The sequence below is a fragment of the Piliocolobus tephrosceles genome, chromosome 6 (assembly GCF_002776525.5).
Source record: "Piliocolobus tephrosceles isolate RC106 chromosome 6, ASM277652v3, whole genome shotgun sequence".
NCBI classification, from domain to species: Eukaryota; Metazoa; Chordata; class Mammalia; order Primates; family Cercopithecidae; genus Piliocolobus; species Piliocolobus tephrosceles.
In genome coordinates this window covers 95,377,052-95,394,569 of record NC_045439.1, presented here as the reverse complement: position 1 = coordinate 95,394,569, position 17,518 = coordinate 95,377,052, and the positions used below count along the sequence as shown (strand labels likewise).

The 17,518-nt window shown below is 37.3% G+C and overlaps 1 protein-coding gene across 1 annotated transcript in view; it reads right to left on the bottom strand.

Annotated features, from left to right (window-relative positions):
- LOC111522880 (golgin subfamily A member 6-like protein 4) overlaps window positions 1–8,965 on the bottom strand; it is a 29,670-nt gene extending 20,705 nt beyond the window's left edge. The window contains 2 exon segments of the mRNA XM_026448332.1: window positions 4,980–5,011; window positions 8,890–8,965. Coding sequence (XP_026304117.1) covers window positions 4,980–5,011; window positions 8,890–8,965 — 108 coding nt within the window.
- Window positions 8,966–17,518: the final 8,553 nt, after the last annotated feature.

Sequence of the window (17,518 nt, the reverse complement as noted above, 5' to 3'; positions counted from 1 at the left end):
GGCATTGTTTCTATGTTTGGGGTTTTTAATAGTTACTAAGTTAAAAATGTAGTAAATATATGTAATAGAGGTAACAAATTAATAAATAAATTTGGGAAATGCTTGGCAAATTCAACAGGACTTCTCAGAACAGTGAATTTTTATGGCCATGATTGTGTATTTTTTTTTTCAAGAAGCATTCACAAGACTTTGTAGTACACCAGTTTGGGAACTGTTGGTGTAGGAATCAGGGTAATTGGGATTTGGACTATTCCAGATAGAGGTTGTCACTATGTTCAAGGAATTGTTCTTAGTCTTTGTATATATCAGAATTACCTATAGCAAATTAACAAGCAAAAATATAAGAATGGGGCCTTGGCTCAGGCCTAACAAATCAGAATATCTGAAAAATTTGGGTGTGCATAAGCTTTCAAACTACTCAATTACAATAGGCCTTCTCACCCCTTGCTAAATGAATTGTTAATCCTAGTTGAGTATGCTTCTGTTTTGTTTTCTTGGGCCTGGTCCAGAGACTAGACTGTTGCTATAATTAAGTTCAATTTTATCATTCTTCCCACAGTATCTATATCCCAATTTTCAGATTCTATTTCATCAGTGGGACAAATTTATAGGTCAGTATAGGAGAAGTTTTTAACATTAATGGAAAAGAGATTGTATCATATTGATGTTGTCTTTCTAATCTGGCAGCCTTGTATTTAATTTAGAAAATGCCTCTATTTCTAATTGTACCTTGGTTTTGATATATTTTACTGTTAAGGATCACATACATAATTTTCCTCTTTTTCTTGACTTCCTTGTCAACTAATACATTTTTGAAAGCTTCTGGTTAACTTCTAATTACAGGTAAGTGTTGTTTTCCATTTGCTTAACAAGCTCATTGAGGTTTTTTTCTTTTTGAGACCGAGTCTCGCTCTGTTGCCCAGGCTGGAGTGGGATGACATGATCTTGGCTCACCGCGACTTCTGCCTCCCTGGTTCAAATGATTTTCATGCTTCAGCCTCCTCAGAAGCTGGGATTACAGGTGCCTGCTACCACGCCCAGCTAATTTTTTATATTTTTAGTAGAGATGGGGTTTCACCATGTTGCCTAGGCTGGTCTCAAACTCCTGACCTCAGGTGATCCACTCAACTCAGCCTCTCAAAGTGCTGGGATTACAGGAATGAGCCACTATGCCTGGCCACTTCTACCATTTTTTACAGGGTAGTTTTTTGAACTTCTAAGAACTCTTTAAAATAGTAAACCTCTGCCATAATGCTGTTAAAAACCTAAGATATAAAATGTGTAGTAACATGGTTTCTTAACATTAATGAAAAAGTGTTTTTTAATCAGTCCATATTTTCGCACAAAGGACAAAAATAAAAGATTTAGAAAAAACTGTATATAGAAAGTACATATACCCTGAAGCTTCCAAGTGATTGTGAAGGAGTCACTTCCAAACCCTACTGCCCACCACCCAAAACATGAGGAGAAAATAAGAATGTTGGCCTTTTCTATTCTAATTATCAGTAGCAAAGTATCAAAGCCCAGTTTAAAGAAATGTTTCTGCAGAGGCTTTACTGTACTGGGGATTTAACCCTTTCTATTCTTCTAACTCACTGATTTCTACTTTATGTCTTTAATAATTTCCCCATTCTGCTTTCCATCAGGTTTTTTGATTGTCCTTTCTAAGAATGAGTTAGAGGCTTAATTCATTTTCATTATTTTCTTAATGACATAAGGATTTTAAGGCAATGAACATTCCTATGAGCTCTCGTCTAGTCTCTAATCAGTAATGATTGCATTATTGCTGTTCTCTGCATATTTGGCAGTTTTAATTTCAAATCCTTTTTGACCCAAGGGTTACTTGCATGAATTTAAAAATTCCACAAATCAGCATTTGTTTTCTGGTTTTGTTACTAACTTATAGATTTAACTAAGATCAAAGAACGCCATCTGTACTTTTTCTACCTTTCAGTATTTGGGGTGTTCTTCATTGAAAAAGATTAGCTTCTTGAATGTACCAGATAGGAAGTGGGAGGGAGAGAGAGAGAGGAATAGATAGAAGTTTTGTATTTTAACTATGGTTCAATTCTAAGCATTCTAAAATTGCATTGAGTTTTTTAAACCATGAATTACAAGGGTGTGTAATTTCCAAATTCATGTAGCTTTTTGTTAATCTCTTTATTATTGCTTTCTAACGTTATTTGCTTCATATTTAAATTATAAATTATATGGTATGGATGGTGCCAATAGTTTTTAAATCTTCTGACTTGCTTTATGAATATATAATTAATGTTTCTCCCACAGTCCACATATGCTTGAGAAGAAAATAGAATATCTAATTATTGGGTACAAAGGTCTATATTTGCCCATTACAGCATGTTCATTCAGTGGTTATTCAAATCTACATGTAGGCATTCTGTGTAACTTACTTATGGTAAGCAGGATATGGTGAAATCTCCAAATACAATGGCAGACTTGTCAGTTTCTCCCTGTGATTTTATCAGTTTTTCTTCTGTATTTTGAGGCTATTTTGACAGGTACATAAAATATGAAAATTGCTACATCCTCCTAATTAACAGTCATTTAGCATCAAGTCCTTATTAACGCTTTCTGTTCTAAAATCCTTTTTTGTTTGATACTGAAGCTCTATCACTTGTTTTTGGTTAATGTATACTGGCATATCTTTAATATCTTTATCACTCTCTCTCCTTTATAAAATCTTTCAATTTTCTCATATCCTCATATTTTAAATATGATGGATTAAAACAGCTGGATAGTGTTTTATTAGTTCCATCTGTCTAACTGGTAACTTTAGTCTATTTACATTTGTTGTGACTGGTTGATGTTCACTTCCTTCTATCACCTTTAGAACTTCTATTTCTCTCACTTTCCAATATAATTTTAATATCTCCTCCTGGGATTCCACTAAGACATATTTTAGACTTCATTCTGATCTCCCTCCCTGCACAACCCCACCAACTTCTGCCCTGTCATCTATCCTCATGTCTCTCTGTGTAACATACTGACTTACTTTTGAGAGGTAATTGTCTAACCAATTAATTATTTCTTCTGATGTCTAATCCATCCACTGAGTTTATTTCAACAATTACATTTTTTATTTCTTTCATTTCATTCTGAGATGGAGTCTCAGTCTGTCACCCAGGCTGGACTGCAGTGGCATATACCTGCAGCCTTGGCCTACTGGGCTCAAGTGATCCTCCCACCTCAGCCTCCTCACTAGCTAGAACTATAGGCACGTGCCCCATACCCAGCTATTTGTTTGTTTGTTTGTTTGTTTTTTTGGTGGTGGTGGTGGGGTATTTTTTATAGAAATGAGTTCTCACCATGTTGCCCAGGCTTGTCTCCAACTCCTGCGCTCACACCATCCTCCCACCTCAGCCTCCCAAAGAGTGCTGGGATTACAGGTGTGAGCCACCATACTCAGCTATATATTTTATTTCTGTAAGTTCTATTTCATCCATTTTCTTTTCTATTTCCTCATCATTCCTGGTGGTCTTACTGGTTGCTCAATTTTATGAGTCCATCTTTCTTCTATATTAGGTTTCACATGTACTATTTTCTCACAATTCTAATATTTGAAGTCTGTGTTCTGTATCTGATAATTCCAAAACCTACAGTCTTTGGGAAACATATTATTCATTGTTTCTGACAATTCTCAAATATCTTGGGTTGAGACTACTTGAATGCTATGATTTGACTGAATTCATATTTGCCTGCTTTTAATCTTCGGGAATCCTACAGGCTTAAGTTAGATATGCTTTCCTACAAAAAGTATCTGTGTCTGCTTCTGATGAGAGCTGTGGGTACCACTTTACCACCATGCATAATCCTGACATTCTCTTGGATTGTCTTGGAGCATCTCAGCATTATACAAGGCTCTCAAATTTGGCTCCCCAACCTTGCTCATTTATACACAGAAGACTAGACTGCTTAGTACAGGTGGTGACTCCCTTCCTCCTACCCTGGAAGAAACAAAACAGATCCCTCATCTGAATGTGATCACAGACTAGGAAATTCTGGAGGTGAATAGCTGGAGGCTGTGGGCAGCAGGGAAAGATGGGTGTCTTTCCTGACCATAGAAATAGGTCAGAAGCTGCCCTAAAGGCCGTGTGCTGCAGCATTTCACTATTTAGCTCAACTACCATTCCCTCCATAAGAGTGTGAATGGAAGCTTCTTAGAACACCATGTTGCCTTTAAACAAAATCATGTTTTTGCTAAAAAGTCATGGTCATGTCAGAAAGAAAACCTCTGGCTTTGGAAAGCTTTCTCTGTAATGTCCTAGAATTAAGGTTATAGCCTGCGTTTCATGTTAACTAAACAGAAAACCAGCCTGACCAACATCCTTCTGCCCCATGGCTTGCTCTCAGCTCCTCTTGGTAGGGCCTAGGGCAGTCAGGCTGTCTCGTTCCAATCCTTGCTCTGCCACCTGTGACCTTGGACAAGTTACCTGCCTTCAGTTGCCTCATCCATAAAATGCAGATATTAATAATACCCACTTTTTAAGTTATTAAGAGGATTGAAAGAGCTAATCAAAGGTAAAAAATAAAAAGACTTGGTAAGCATAGGCAGAAAGGGGGGAAAAAGTAAAAATAAATAAATAAAAAGACTAGTGCCTAGCACATAAAAGTTCATCAGGAATTAATTCTATAACATGAACTTTGCAAAACTTCAAAGTACATATAACTTTTACTAGGGTATACATACTAATAATAAATTTACAACTGTAGACATGTTTGTCTACAGTAAATATAACAAAGACTAAACAATCAGATACTAAATAATTAAGTGATTATTAGTCAGTATCTTTAATTTTCTTATACTTCTATATTTTCTATAGATCATCTTTGTAACAAAAAGAAAACAAACCAAATGAAAATGAAATGAATTCTCTCAGAAAGAATTAAGACAGGAAGTAGGCTCACAAAATAATATAAAATGTATCTTACGGTTTATGTCAAATTTTTAATAGAAGTACCTTCTTTGCTCCAAGCTGCACACTGGCTTTGCCTTTGACTCAGGTGGCATTTATTTGCATGATGACTGATTCTATCGAGTAGGCACTGCTTCGGCCCTACAGGAAGAACAAAAAACATCTCTAGAACACAGCAGCATTCCTGATTCCCACTTGAGAAGCCCTAACAAAATGGCATATAACTTAACAGCAGCAGACCAGTGTTACAAAGTCTGGAGTCAAGGGGAAAAAGTAAAATTGGAACATTTCCAGAATCTCAACAAAAAACAACAAACCGATGTTCTAAGTGCCCAACAAGAGCAAATTAGAACCTTAAATAAAGGTCACTCTAATGCCTATTCTAGCATAGATTCAGCACCAAGTACAATGTCATTTTATTGGTTTACCTTTTTCATTGTTTTTTCTTTTCTTTCCTTTCCTTTTTTTTTGAGACGGAGTCTCGTTCTGTTGCCCAGTCTGGAATGCAGTGGCACCATCTCGGCTCATGGCAAGGTCTGCCTCCCGGGTTCATGCCATTCTCGTGCCTCAGCCTCTCGAGTAGCTGGGACTACAGGCACCCGAGATCACACCCAGCTAATTTTTTGTATTTTTTTAGTACAGACGGGGTTTCACCATGTTAGCCAGTCAGCCAATAATTCCTCCTCCTCACTTAATAGTTGACTATGAAGACCAAGCCATTTTGATTCTGCCTCCAATGAGCTTTCACATGTCATTCCTCCTTCCACTCCCAGGACTACCAAACCAATGTAGGTTCTCCTCACTTCACTCTAAGATGACAGTGTGGCCCTCAACTACTGTCACACTCTTCTAGGCTCTGTGAGCACAGTGTGTCTTGTATTCTCTTCTGCTGTCAGCAGATTTATTCTAAAACAGTTTCTTTACTGTTACTCCCCTGTTTCTCAACCAGTTACATAGCAAGATGAATATCCAGGAGTAATAGTTTAGTTACCAGAAAAAAAAAAAATCTGTCACCAATCCACAGAACTGTTCGAGTACAAAATATTACATCAGCACTATTTCCTACAACTCTTCTACATGAATCCTACCCTCCTTGTGTTATAGCTCAAACTGGTCTCATGTACTCTGAATCTCTCATTCTCTTTCCTAGATACCTGATTGTGTTTACTTTTCACCTATGTAAATAATCTTCCTGCAACCTCCACCAGCTGACCAAACCCTACTCACATTTCACTGCCTAGCTGAGATCCCACCTACTTCTTGAAGAGCAACTCTTTGCAGTTTTAAACCTCAGACAAATTAAGTCTTTGCTTAGCTTTTCTTTTTCTTTTTTGTTCAGATGGAGTTTATCTTTGTCACCTAGGCTGGAGTGCAGTGGCGTGATCTCAGCTCACCACAACCTCTGCCTCCTGAGTTCAAGCGATTCTCCTGCCTCAGCCCCCTGAGTAACTGGGATTACCAGTATGTGCCACCACATCTAGCAAATTTTTTGTATTTTTTGGTAGAGATGGGGTTTCGCCATCTTGGCCAGGCTGGTCTCAAACTCCTGACCTCAAGTGATCTGCCCGCCTCAGCCTCCCAAAGTTTTGGGATTATAGGCATGTGCCACCATGCCTGGCCCATGGTTATCATATGATAATCAATAGGGTACTTAGAGTTCTTAGTACTTTTAACCTCCTCTTATATAGCTGGTATTTGGTATAATGAAAAACACTTTACTAGGAATCAGAAGATTTATTTGGGTAGGTCACAAGCTGACTTATTGTTCAAATTATTCATCCAAATAATGAGGACTATAACACACTGTGGCAGAAAAGAATCAATGAAGAAACTATGTGAGAGATTTTAAAACTGAAAATGGCATGACTCATAACTTCATGTATTTGTCTCCATTCTAGGTGGTATACTAAGATCATAAACTTACATTTTTGGGATTCTTACAATAAAATGTTGAAAAGCTATACTGGTCCATTTTATAATCACATTTTCAAATGTTTTCATACACTTATCCTGAATTTGCAGATTTTTATCCAAATCTTTTCCTTGATCTTTTTTTTTTTCTCAAGTAAGATTCTGAACAAAAAATGACCCATTTTCCTTTCCTGTGCTTATGGGAATATTGAGTCAACATACACAATTTTATAAACCAGCACATAAAACTAAAGCACAATGCTAATGTCTTTTCTTCCCAATCAGTAAGGGCTTCATTAAAAAGCCCTTACATTTTAACATTCAACTATGAAAAACAAAAGAACTATGGCTTGGTGGCTAGTAAAAGGCTGGTGTGGTGAGTAAGAGACACAAAAGTTAAACATTTGCTATTTTTCAGTCTTCTGTTTATTTTGCATACCTAAGTATTTGGCTGGGTTACCTAACACTGAACTTCTAAAACTGACCATGAGGTTTTATGCCAAGAGAAGTACTTTTTATAGCAATTTTACTGCCAAAACCAAAACAGCCTAGAGAAGCTTTAAAGGTAGCAAAATAAAACAGTACACAATTCTAAACAACTCTGCTTCACACCAAACCTGAGATTTCCACTCACCATAATAGCATATTTGTGATCACCTTTGTAATAAGCTATCAAAAGGAGACCTCTAACATCTGCTCATGAAGGAATCACTTCAGCATGTCCTGCTCTGCAGCAGAAAGCACATGGGAATCACTCAGAACTCCGGATTTCCAACAGAGCAGCATTTCCCAGAGAGTAAGCCAGAGGGCACCGTCCTCTGAGATGCTGTCAGGAGCACTAATAACAAATTTGGGAAAAAGAGAGAATGGCATTAAGGCTTCCAGGAAGTCCTTTGGTAAAGACATTTTGAACCTGGCTTCCCCAAATCCTTGCAATTCCCACAGAACAAATATCTATGAACATACCGCTATATTAGCACTCACAGAACACTTGGGGAGATATGGCAAAGATTAGGCTGCAGGCCTCAGGTAAGTAAACTCTTACAACACAATATTGAAAAAAATAGAAATTTAAAAATTAAAACAGAAAAACAAAAGAAAAAGATAAGTAAACAATTACAAAAATTTAACAAACTATTGGGCTGGGCAAAGTAGCTCAGACCCATAATCCTAATACTTTGTGAGTCTGAGCAGGGTGGATCGCTTTAGCCTGGGAGTTCAAGACCAACATGTGCAACATAGTGAAACCCTGTCTCTATCAAAAGTACAAAAATTAGCTTGGCCTGGTGGCATACGCCTGCCATCCCAGCTACTCAGGAGGCTGAGGTGGGAGGATGGCTTGAGCCCAGGAGGCAGAGGTTGCAGTGAGCTGTGATTGCACCACTCACTGCAGCCTGGGGCAACAGAGCAAGACCCTGTCTCAATAAAATTAATTAATTAAATAATAAAACCAATATTCCTTTACTATGTGGTGAAACTCAAAATGAGCTCAGCACATTCGTATGTAATACTAAGGTTTTTTTTTTTAAACCCATACTTTTTGTTTCTGTGAGCTTTTACAGATGGATATCATGTCCAGATAAATATTCTGTACTATCAATACCACAGTTAATATGTATTCTGATTATATAGAATGATTCTTAACAGGATCTTAGCCCCCAAAACACATACATAAGCATGTACAGCAAATACAAGTAAAAATAACTGTAGCAACAAAGCTCTTCTGGAGAAAGTTCTGTAGTCTGAAGTAGTCACTCATATTTTTACCCTAAATGCAACTATTACTATCTCAACCATAGAAATGATCAAAGTAAGGGCTGGAGATATTTAGATTTTAATCACCATAATGTGGATTATGTCACATAATGGAATTAGTCAGCTGAGTGTTTGAAAATCTTCATTACTTTAAATTGCTCATACTTTCAGGGTCTACAGAACATTTCACAACTAACCTAGCAAACTGTGATCTTTTCCCCACTTCTGTAAGACTTCCAATCACAAAAAAGAAGCAATACAAATTTCAGTAAAACTGCATGACAATTACCATTTGATTCTACTACATTGCAACTATCACCTCTAGAAGTAATTAGCCAGCTCCACAGGTCCATGAGATTTCCCATGACTGTTCCTAGAAGTACTAATTAGGATCACAGGCATGTGGGGACCACTCTGTAATCGTAACATTCTCTAAACCTTCAGTCACAATTTACATTTGAAAAACCTTTGGTTTTTATGATAAAAAAAAGTATGTATGTGTATATATGTGTGTGTGTGTGTGTAAATATGTGTGTGTGTGTGTATATATATATATCACTAAAATCTCTACCTATCAACAACATAATGATTTATAACCAAAAGTTCCAGATGTGAGCCCCAGAACAACAGTATCAGCTTCACCTGGGAACTTCTTAAAAATGTAAATGCTCAGGCAATACCACAGACCTACTGAATCAGAAACCCTGGGACTAGCTCTCCAAATGATTCTGGTGCACACTGTATTAAAAAAAAACAAACGTAGGCCAGGCACAGCTGCTCATGCCTGTCATCCCAGCACTTTGGGAGGGCAAGGTGGGAGGATTGTTTGAGCCCAGGAGTTCAAGAACAGCCAGGGCAACATAGTGAGACTTCATCTCTATAAAAAACTTTAAAAAAAAAAAAAAAAAAAAGTAAAGTAATCACTTAAACTTATGCTCCTGAGAGAACAGTTAACACCACTCAAACAAATGGAGGATCAAATGGAAAGTTATCCTAAAAAGCAAACAAGCAAGTTTAATTAATTTTAAGAACATCCTTAATGCTATACTATTTAGAAGATTTTAAAAGAACCTATGAAAGCATATGTACATTTATTATCAGATAATGGGTGAAAGTCATAAAGGTAACATTAGTACAAAAAAAATAAAATGAAATGAAAACCAAAGCAAGTAAAAATGAAGTGAAAATCAGGCCCAAACAGAACAGTGTTATGGTAAACTTATGGAACATATGAAGGGGTTCCACTTCAATATAACTATATAAAGGAACCATTCCAACGATGATAGACTGGGTAACTTAGATCAATCTTCTGACTGAGAACTAGAAAGCTGGACAAAACCTAATGATTACAGGGCTGAGTAAAGGGAATACCAGAGAACAGGGTCTTCTTTTTCCCCCTTGGGTTTTCTTCCAATGACAGTAGAGAAGAGGTTAATAAGCTGAGCTAGAACTCACAGCCTCACAGAGCTCCAGGGAGATAAACATTGGAACTCAGCATCCACCGAGGAGAGGCCCTGCTAACTCTCCCACTCCTTAGGTTGGGAACTTGAAGAACAAACTGCAAATTGCCCTGACAGGGAATGATGGCCAGCTTTAATCATCTCAATCCCTGATTGGATGAGACAATCCTGGGTTGCTAATTTCCAAGCCCCTGGCAGGGGCAAATGTAAATCCTCTCTGGAGAAGAATATCATCCAAGGCTTCAAATTAGCTCTACAATTTTTCATATACAATGTCTATTACTAAAAATAAAAAGCCACATGAGACTTAAAGACAAGCTAACAGAAAATTAGAGAAGCTGTTTACAGACACAAAACCACAAGGGATCAAGATAACAGAGTTACCAGACACACTTCAAAATAACTCTGCTGAACGTGAGCAAGGAAAGACAGGACAAGACTGAAAACCTGGCAGAGAAATGCAAATTATAAAAATGAACCATATGAAATTCTGCAATTTGGAAGTACCAAAACTGAAAGTAATAACTTAATGGATAAGTTTAACCACAGCAGTAACCTAGCAGAAGACAGATTCAGTAAATTAGAAAAAGGCAGAAAGACAAAAAGGTAGAAAATTGAAAAAAACAAAAGACAATATATTGAAAAGTGTATCACATACGTAGAGCCCTGGAAGAAAAAAAAAGAATGAGACAGAAGCAAGAGCTGAAGATATGGTTGTGGAGAATTTGCCAAAACTGATCAAAGACTTCACAAGATTTAACCACCATAAACAGTTCAAGAGAAACAATGGAAGCTAGCATAAGAGAATGATATCTTCAAGGTGCTGAAAGAAGGAAACTGCCAATCTAGAAACTTAAACTCAATGAAGATACTCTTCAACAATGAAATAAAAAATAAGGATTTTTTCTATCTGCAGACTCACACTAAAGGAAATACTAAAGGATATTTTCAGACAGGAGAAAGAGGATCCTCTACATCAAAACTTGAGGACTCTATTCCATAAACTCTGTACCCTGGAACTCAGGAATCAAGATTTTACAGAAATAAAAAGCGTTCTTCAGGGAGGGGAAAATAAAGGTTGAGGGTGACTGGTAAAATGAAGTTTGAGTTACCTTAGTATGTATTAACTCTGAACCAGACTCTCAGGCTCTACAAGGATCTCATGAAGTTATCTGATTTCCCATTTAACATCTCAGCCTTCTAAGTTATTCTTAAGGATGAAGAACATTCTATTTTTCAAAGACTACATCACCAGATGGGTCTAAATAGTTGCAAGTCACTTCCTTATATTGAGTTGAAAATTACCCCTTTGTAATTTGACTTATTAGTTCTAGTTTTATGCCCTGTCTTTACCAAAAACAAATAAAAATAAAAACTAATGCTTCCATATACATACTTTTTCAAATAGCTAAAGACAAGCTATCATGAACCTGAACCCCCATGTTTTCCTCTCCAAATCCACAATTTCATCAGCTATCCTAGGACATGGAAAAGAATCTCTTCCCAATCCTGGCTATTATTTTCTAAATGAACCTAACCTTATCTCAATAGACCTTTCTTAAAGTACCACCTCAGAATTCAATTCAGTAATTCTGATGTTGCCTGTAACATCAGAAATGACTTCCTTAAAAGTAGAGCAAGTTGGATTTGCCAAGTTGCTGACCAGGTTGCATTCCCTCCTGCCCTTACTCCCATCTTTGTGTTATGCTTTATCTCAAGTTCCATTTTGCTTATTATTCATGACTCTCAAGTTGTTCCTGTGGACATCAGAGGCCATAAATATATATTGTTCTGGCTCTTTCCTGTAAATCTTTCTGAGTCATACCTACTATTCTCTAAAGTCTGTGAATCCTGTTACTAATAACTTGGCAATTCAGTTTAAGGTCGTCTTCAGAAGGTCAGTTAGCTCAAGGCAATTACATTCTTCCCAGGCCTTTTAAAAAATACTCCAACCTTAGAAAAGGCTCTTCTTTCTGGTATCAGCCATGGGCCACAAACACAAATCCAATAGCATTTCAGTCATTTACCTCCCAGATCATCCCCTCCCTAAAGTTCTAACTAGAACAGGAAAAAATAATGAAAACACCACCTGCAGTCACGAATCCTCCAGTTTCCTGACCAAGATTTCATATTCCCTTCAAGATACCTCCCAAAGAGGACATGACAAGGGAGGGGCACACAGGGTCCTACAGGTACTGATAAGGTTCTATTTCTTTTTTATTTTGTTTTTGAAATGGAGTTTCACTCTTGTCACCCAGGCTGGAGTGCAATGGCATGATCTTGGCTCACTGTAACCTCTGCCTCCTGGGTTCAAGTGATTCTCCCACCTCAGCCTCCCAAGTAGCTGGGACTACAGGCACCTGCCACCACGCCCAGCTAATTTTTGTATTTTTAGTAGAGACGGGGTTTCACCATGTTGGCCAGACTGGTCTCAAACTCCTGTCCTCAGGTGATCCACCTGCCTCAGTGTCACAAAATGCTGGGATTAAAGGCATGAGCCACCACGCCCAACCAAAGGTTCTATTTCTTAAGTATGGCATTGGGCACATGTTCATATGATTTAATGTTTTTTTAAAAAAATGATATCTTCCTGTTTTCTGTGTGTGTTTTGTTTTTTGTTGTAGGCCTGCATGCTTCATTTGTTCACCCATATGAATCGGTAAAGAAGTAACATTAGCAACTTCAGTCAATATATACTAGATTCATACTTTAGGAAGACAATCCAGTTGACAATCACAACAGTTTCTATGATAACAAAAGTCAGAGAAAATACTGACATTAGGGTTATTTCTAGAAAGTTCAATCATAAGATATATCCCCAAGCAAAAATATACACACAGAAAAGCTAAGTAAGAAGCTTTTAGAAAACTACTACCATCCTTAGAGTAAGTACAACAAAGTATTCTTTTATGTCTTTGTTTTTTTCATCAAAATACCTCATACAGCCATAGATTTTAAACCATTACATCTTATCTAGATTCCATATTAGATCATTAACATTTTTTCTAGATTCCATTGTTATTCTTTTGTAACCTTTATTTTAGGTATCTTAAAAATACTTTATTAAATATAACACATTCAGAAAAGTGCACAAAATATACCTTAAGGTAGACCTTAACAAGTTACTCTAAATTATTTGCCCATGTAACCACCAGCCTGCTCCAGAAAGATATTAGAGCCAGGATCCAAGAAGCCCATAAATGTATCTTTCAGTTCACACCTCCCTACCTCCCACCTAGATGGACTCCTCAACCTACCCTGTGTGTAATCACCTCTCTTTTCTTGATAGTTTTACTGCCCAATCCATAAATAAGTGTTTCTCAGTTTTCTTTTCATTTATGTCCTATGGCCCTTTGGAGGGCAGCAGACCATTGTAATAGGTAAGATTTTCTTTCACTCTAAGGACCAGTTTTCACTCCACTCCAGGCAATATTGCCTCCACTAAGAATGTATGCCCTAACCAACATGAGTTTTGCCTATTTTTGAACTCTATATAGAGGAAATTGTACAAATTAGGTTTTGGGGGTCTGGTCTCTATTGCTTAACATAGTGTTCAAGATTCGCCCATCTTGTCCCGCATAGCTGTAAGCCATTTTATGAACACCACAATTCTCCATTTTACTGGAATGAACATTTGGGTTATTTTCTGTTTGGGGCTATTATAAACAACGCTGCTCTGAACATTCCTGTGTCTCCCGGCACCTACGTACTCATTCTTGTGGAGTATATATCCATGAGATTCCTGAACCATAGGGTATGAGTATCTTCCACTTTACCAAACTGTTTTCCAAACACTTGTACAAATATACCCCCATTAGAAGGATATAGAGTCTTGTAACAATTTTCTTACCTTAAAAGATAAGCAAAATGTCTCCTATCCCTTGTTTTTCTTTTAAGATCTGAAGATCACTGTGCAAAGACAATTTGTTTGCAATTCAGACAAAAATATTATTATTATTATTATTTTTACTAACTCAAAAATGAACCAGTCTGAAAGCTAAAATTGAGCACCCAGGGTAAGTTCCAGAAAGAGGAGATCTTAAGCTGCTCTATATCCCCGGGAAAAATAGAGGCCACTATAGCTTCCAGCTCCTTTAGAATAAATGTCCCAAAGAGATCATAATAGCCTAAATCTTATTTAATAAGAGGGTTCAGAGTTTGTAGTCATTCTAAAGGAAAACAGTCACATGTATATAATTTTCTCAAGAATTCAAAAAAAAGTTTAATATGCTTTCTTAAACTTGTATTATTAGCCAAGGTGTTCAAGGAGAAAAATTTGCCATAGACAGAACTGTCAAAAGTTAAATCACTAAAAAATCAGTATTTTTCTACAACTGTCATATATATACATATGTATCCCACCCCCCACTCCCTCTTTTTTTTTTTGTTTTATGAGACAGGGTGTCACCCAGGCTGGAATATAATGGTGCAATCACAGCTCATTGCAGCCTTGACTTCTCCAAGCTCAAAAGATCTTCCTGCCTCAGCCTCCCGCAACCCCTAGTAGCTGGGACTACAGGTGTACTCCACCTATATATTTTTAAAGTAATAACATAACTACCTCCACAATAAGAGTTAATTATGTTGCTTTCAAAACTGGGGGAAAAAATCACAAAAATCAACTTGGTGATCATTCTCAGTATAATGAAATGTATTAAACTTATTTACTTATCAAGCAATATTGCTCAAGCTTTTTGCCAGAAGATAAAAATCATGTAAACGTTCACTCTATCAGGAAGATGACAAAATATTCCAATGGACCCATAAAAACAATTTATTTAAATCCAAAAACAAGCAAACTCATCCTATCTTACCCCCTACATCTTTTGGAACTTGATTGTGTTTGAGTTTCAGAAAATAAAATTTACAGTAAACATTTCCATTTCTGTCCAGTTTTAAGAAATGACATTTATAATCGAACAAAAGAAAAGAACAAAAGAACAATCAGAAGAGCATGAATTTAGAGATCCTTACCTGTCTTATAACTCTGTGATCTGTATATGTCCCTGAGCTCTTCCATAAGTCTCTCTGAAGCTTGCACTGATCTAGACACTGCAGCCTGAAACACAAAAGCCACTGTTTACCAGGGTCTACTGAGCCAACTAATTTGAAGATTTAAGGTATTTCAAACTGCTCTAAAAGATTACAGTAGCCAGGCAGGGGGCTCACACCTGTAATCACAGCACTTTGGGAGGCTGAGGAGGGTGGATCACGTGAGGCCAAGAGTTTGAAACCAGCTTGGCCGTCAGGATGAAACCCCATCTCTACCAAAAAAATACAAAAGTTGGCCAGGCATGGTTGCACATGCCTGTGGTCCCAGCTACTCAGGAAGTTGAGGCAAGATAATCACTTGAAAATGGGAGGTGGTGGTCATAGTGAGCTGAGATGGTGCCACTGCACTCTGGCCTGGGTCACAGAGTGAGACTCCATCTCAAAAGAAAAAGAAAAAAGAAAAAGATTACAATAAAAATGGATCACCACTCAACAATTTAAGAAGTTAAAAAAAAAAGTCCAATTAAATGAAGCATTATGAAGTTTCAAGAGAATATAAAACTAGACACAAGTCTGGTTCATTTCCTTTACTTATCACCTAAAAACCTCTAGCCAACATATTCAGACCACCATGGACTCCATGATAGCATAGAATTCAGTATGAGTCTGTTCCAAACCCCGGCAATTTTTGAAAATACTGGAAGACACTCAAGGTGACACATTATTAACTCAAATAGGCTTCCATTCATAAGACAACAAGCAAGAATATTACACAGATGGTCTAGTTCACATATTAAGACACTGAGAACCATGTGTGCCTACATGCAACTGGTTGCAGTTTTTCAGTGCAGGGACTTCTCTAAAGATGAAAACACACCGATATCTTATCCTAAGACTAAATAGAAATGGAACTACTTTTTGGTCATGTGAAACTAAAGGTTTTAAAGACTACACTAGACTTTGAAGGAGAAAAAAAATCAAATTTACAAAAATATTACTCCTAGCTATGTAACCATGAACTCATTTCATATCTATAAAACATGAGAACTTTTTCCTATCTCTAAAATATAAAGAGCACCTATTTCACACAGTGGCTATGATGAATAAATGAAAAGATCTATAAAGTATAAAGTATTTAGCATAGTATCGGTCATGCAAAAGTGTTCAATAATTTATACTTGTTTTGAAGATAACTCAAACTGGGATTAATCACAAGACACAGAAAGCACAGTAACATTAATTCAAATGCTACAATCTTAGTTTTTTAAATAATCAAGATATGGGGGATTGGCTAAATTTCTTTGCTGTATGAAAAATTACCAATTAAATTAATATATAAATAAGATTGAAGGAGGGAGAGTTATCTATCTGATTTCAACATTTGGCATCTATTTGGCTAACAATTCATTCCCTGTTTTGGAGAACCTGTGCCCAAGACAAAGTAACTGGTCCTTGGATATTGTGGAGTGGGTAAATAGCTCTAATACAAGGCAGGAAGCAGTAAGTGTTCAGACAATCATTTGATGATTCCCTACTCTGTCTAAGCATTTTATGTATATACATGCATCATTTTAATTTATTTTTCATAGCAATCATCCAAAAGATATGTACCGTCTATCCATATTTTAGAGTTGAGCAAAGTGAAACCATACAACGTGTGTCTGTCTCTAAACTCAGTGTTCCTTTCCCATCCTGCTGCTTCACATAAAAGAGATGTTAAGTCAAAAGAGAAACATTACTTTTGGTTTGGTCAGAGCAGGATGGACCAAAGTCAGCTTCATGAAGGAGAAATAATTTGAGTTGTGTTTTATAGGGGAGGATGAATTTGAATATACAGATGCCACAGAAGGAAGGTCACCAGAGAAAACAGCATAGACAGGTGGAAAGGGGCATATACAGGGATCAGCTGGTGGTTCAGGATGTGAAGAGCAGATGAACAGGGTAAAAAGTGGCTATTCGTAGACGAGAAAGATAACCTTGGGCAGCAAAGCATATGAGCGTGGCTGGGCATGGTGGCTTATGTCTGTAATCCCAGCACTTGGTCAGGCCAAGGTAGTAGGAGTGCTTGAACTCAGGCGTTCAAGACCAGCATGGTCAACATAGTGAGACCTCATCTCTACTAAAAATCAAAAAGTTTAGCCTGGTGCAGTGCCACATGCCTATAGTCTGAGGCACTTGGGAGGCTGAGGCAGGAGGACCACTGGAGGCAGGAGGACCACTGGAGCCTGGGAGACCAAGGCTACAGTGAACTATGATTGTGCCACCGCACTCTAGCCCAGGTGACAGGGCAAGATCCTGTCTCAAAACCAATAAACAAATGACTGAATCTACCACTAAAGCAGGAATGGAGGAGGAGAGCAGCTGAGACCGGCATGTTCATGAATTGCCTGGTGTTGACTATAATTACTTGACCAAAAAGTCCAGGCTCCAGATATTTACACACAATTACACATTTAAATGGTCTTA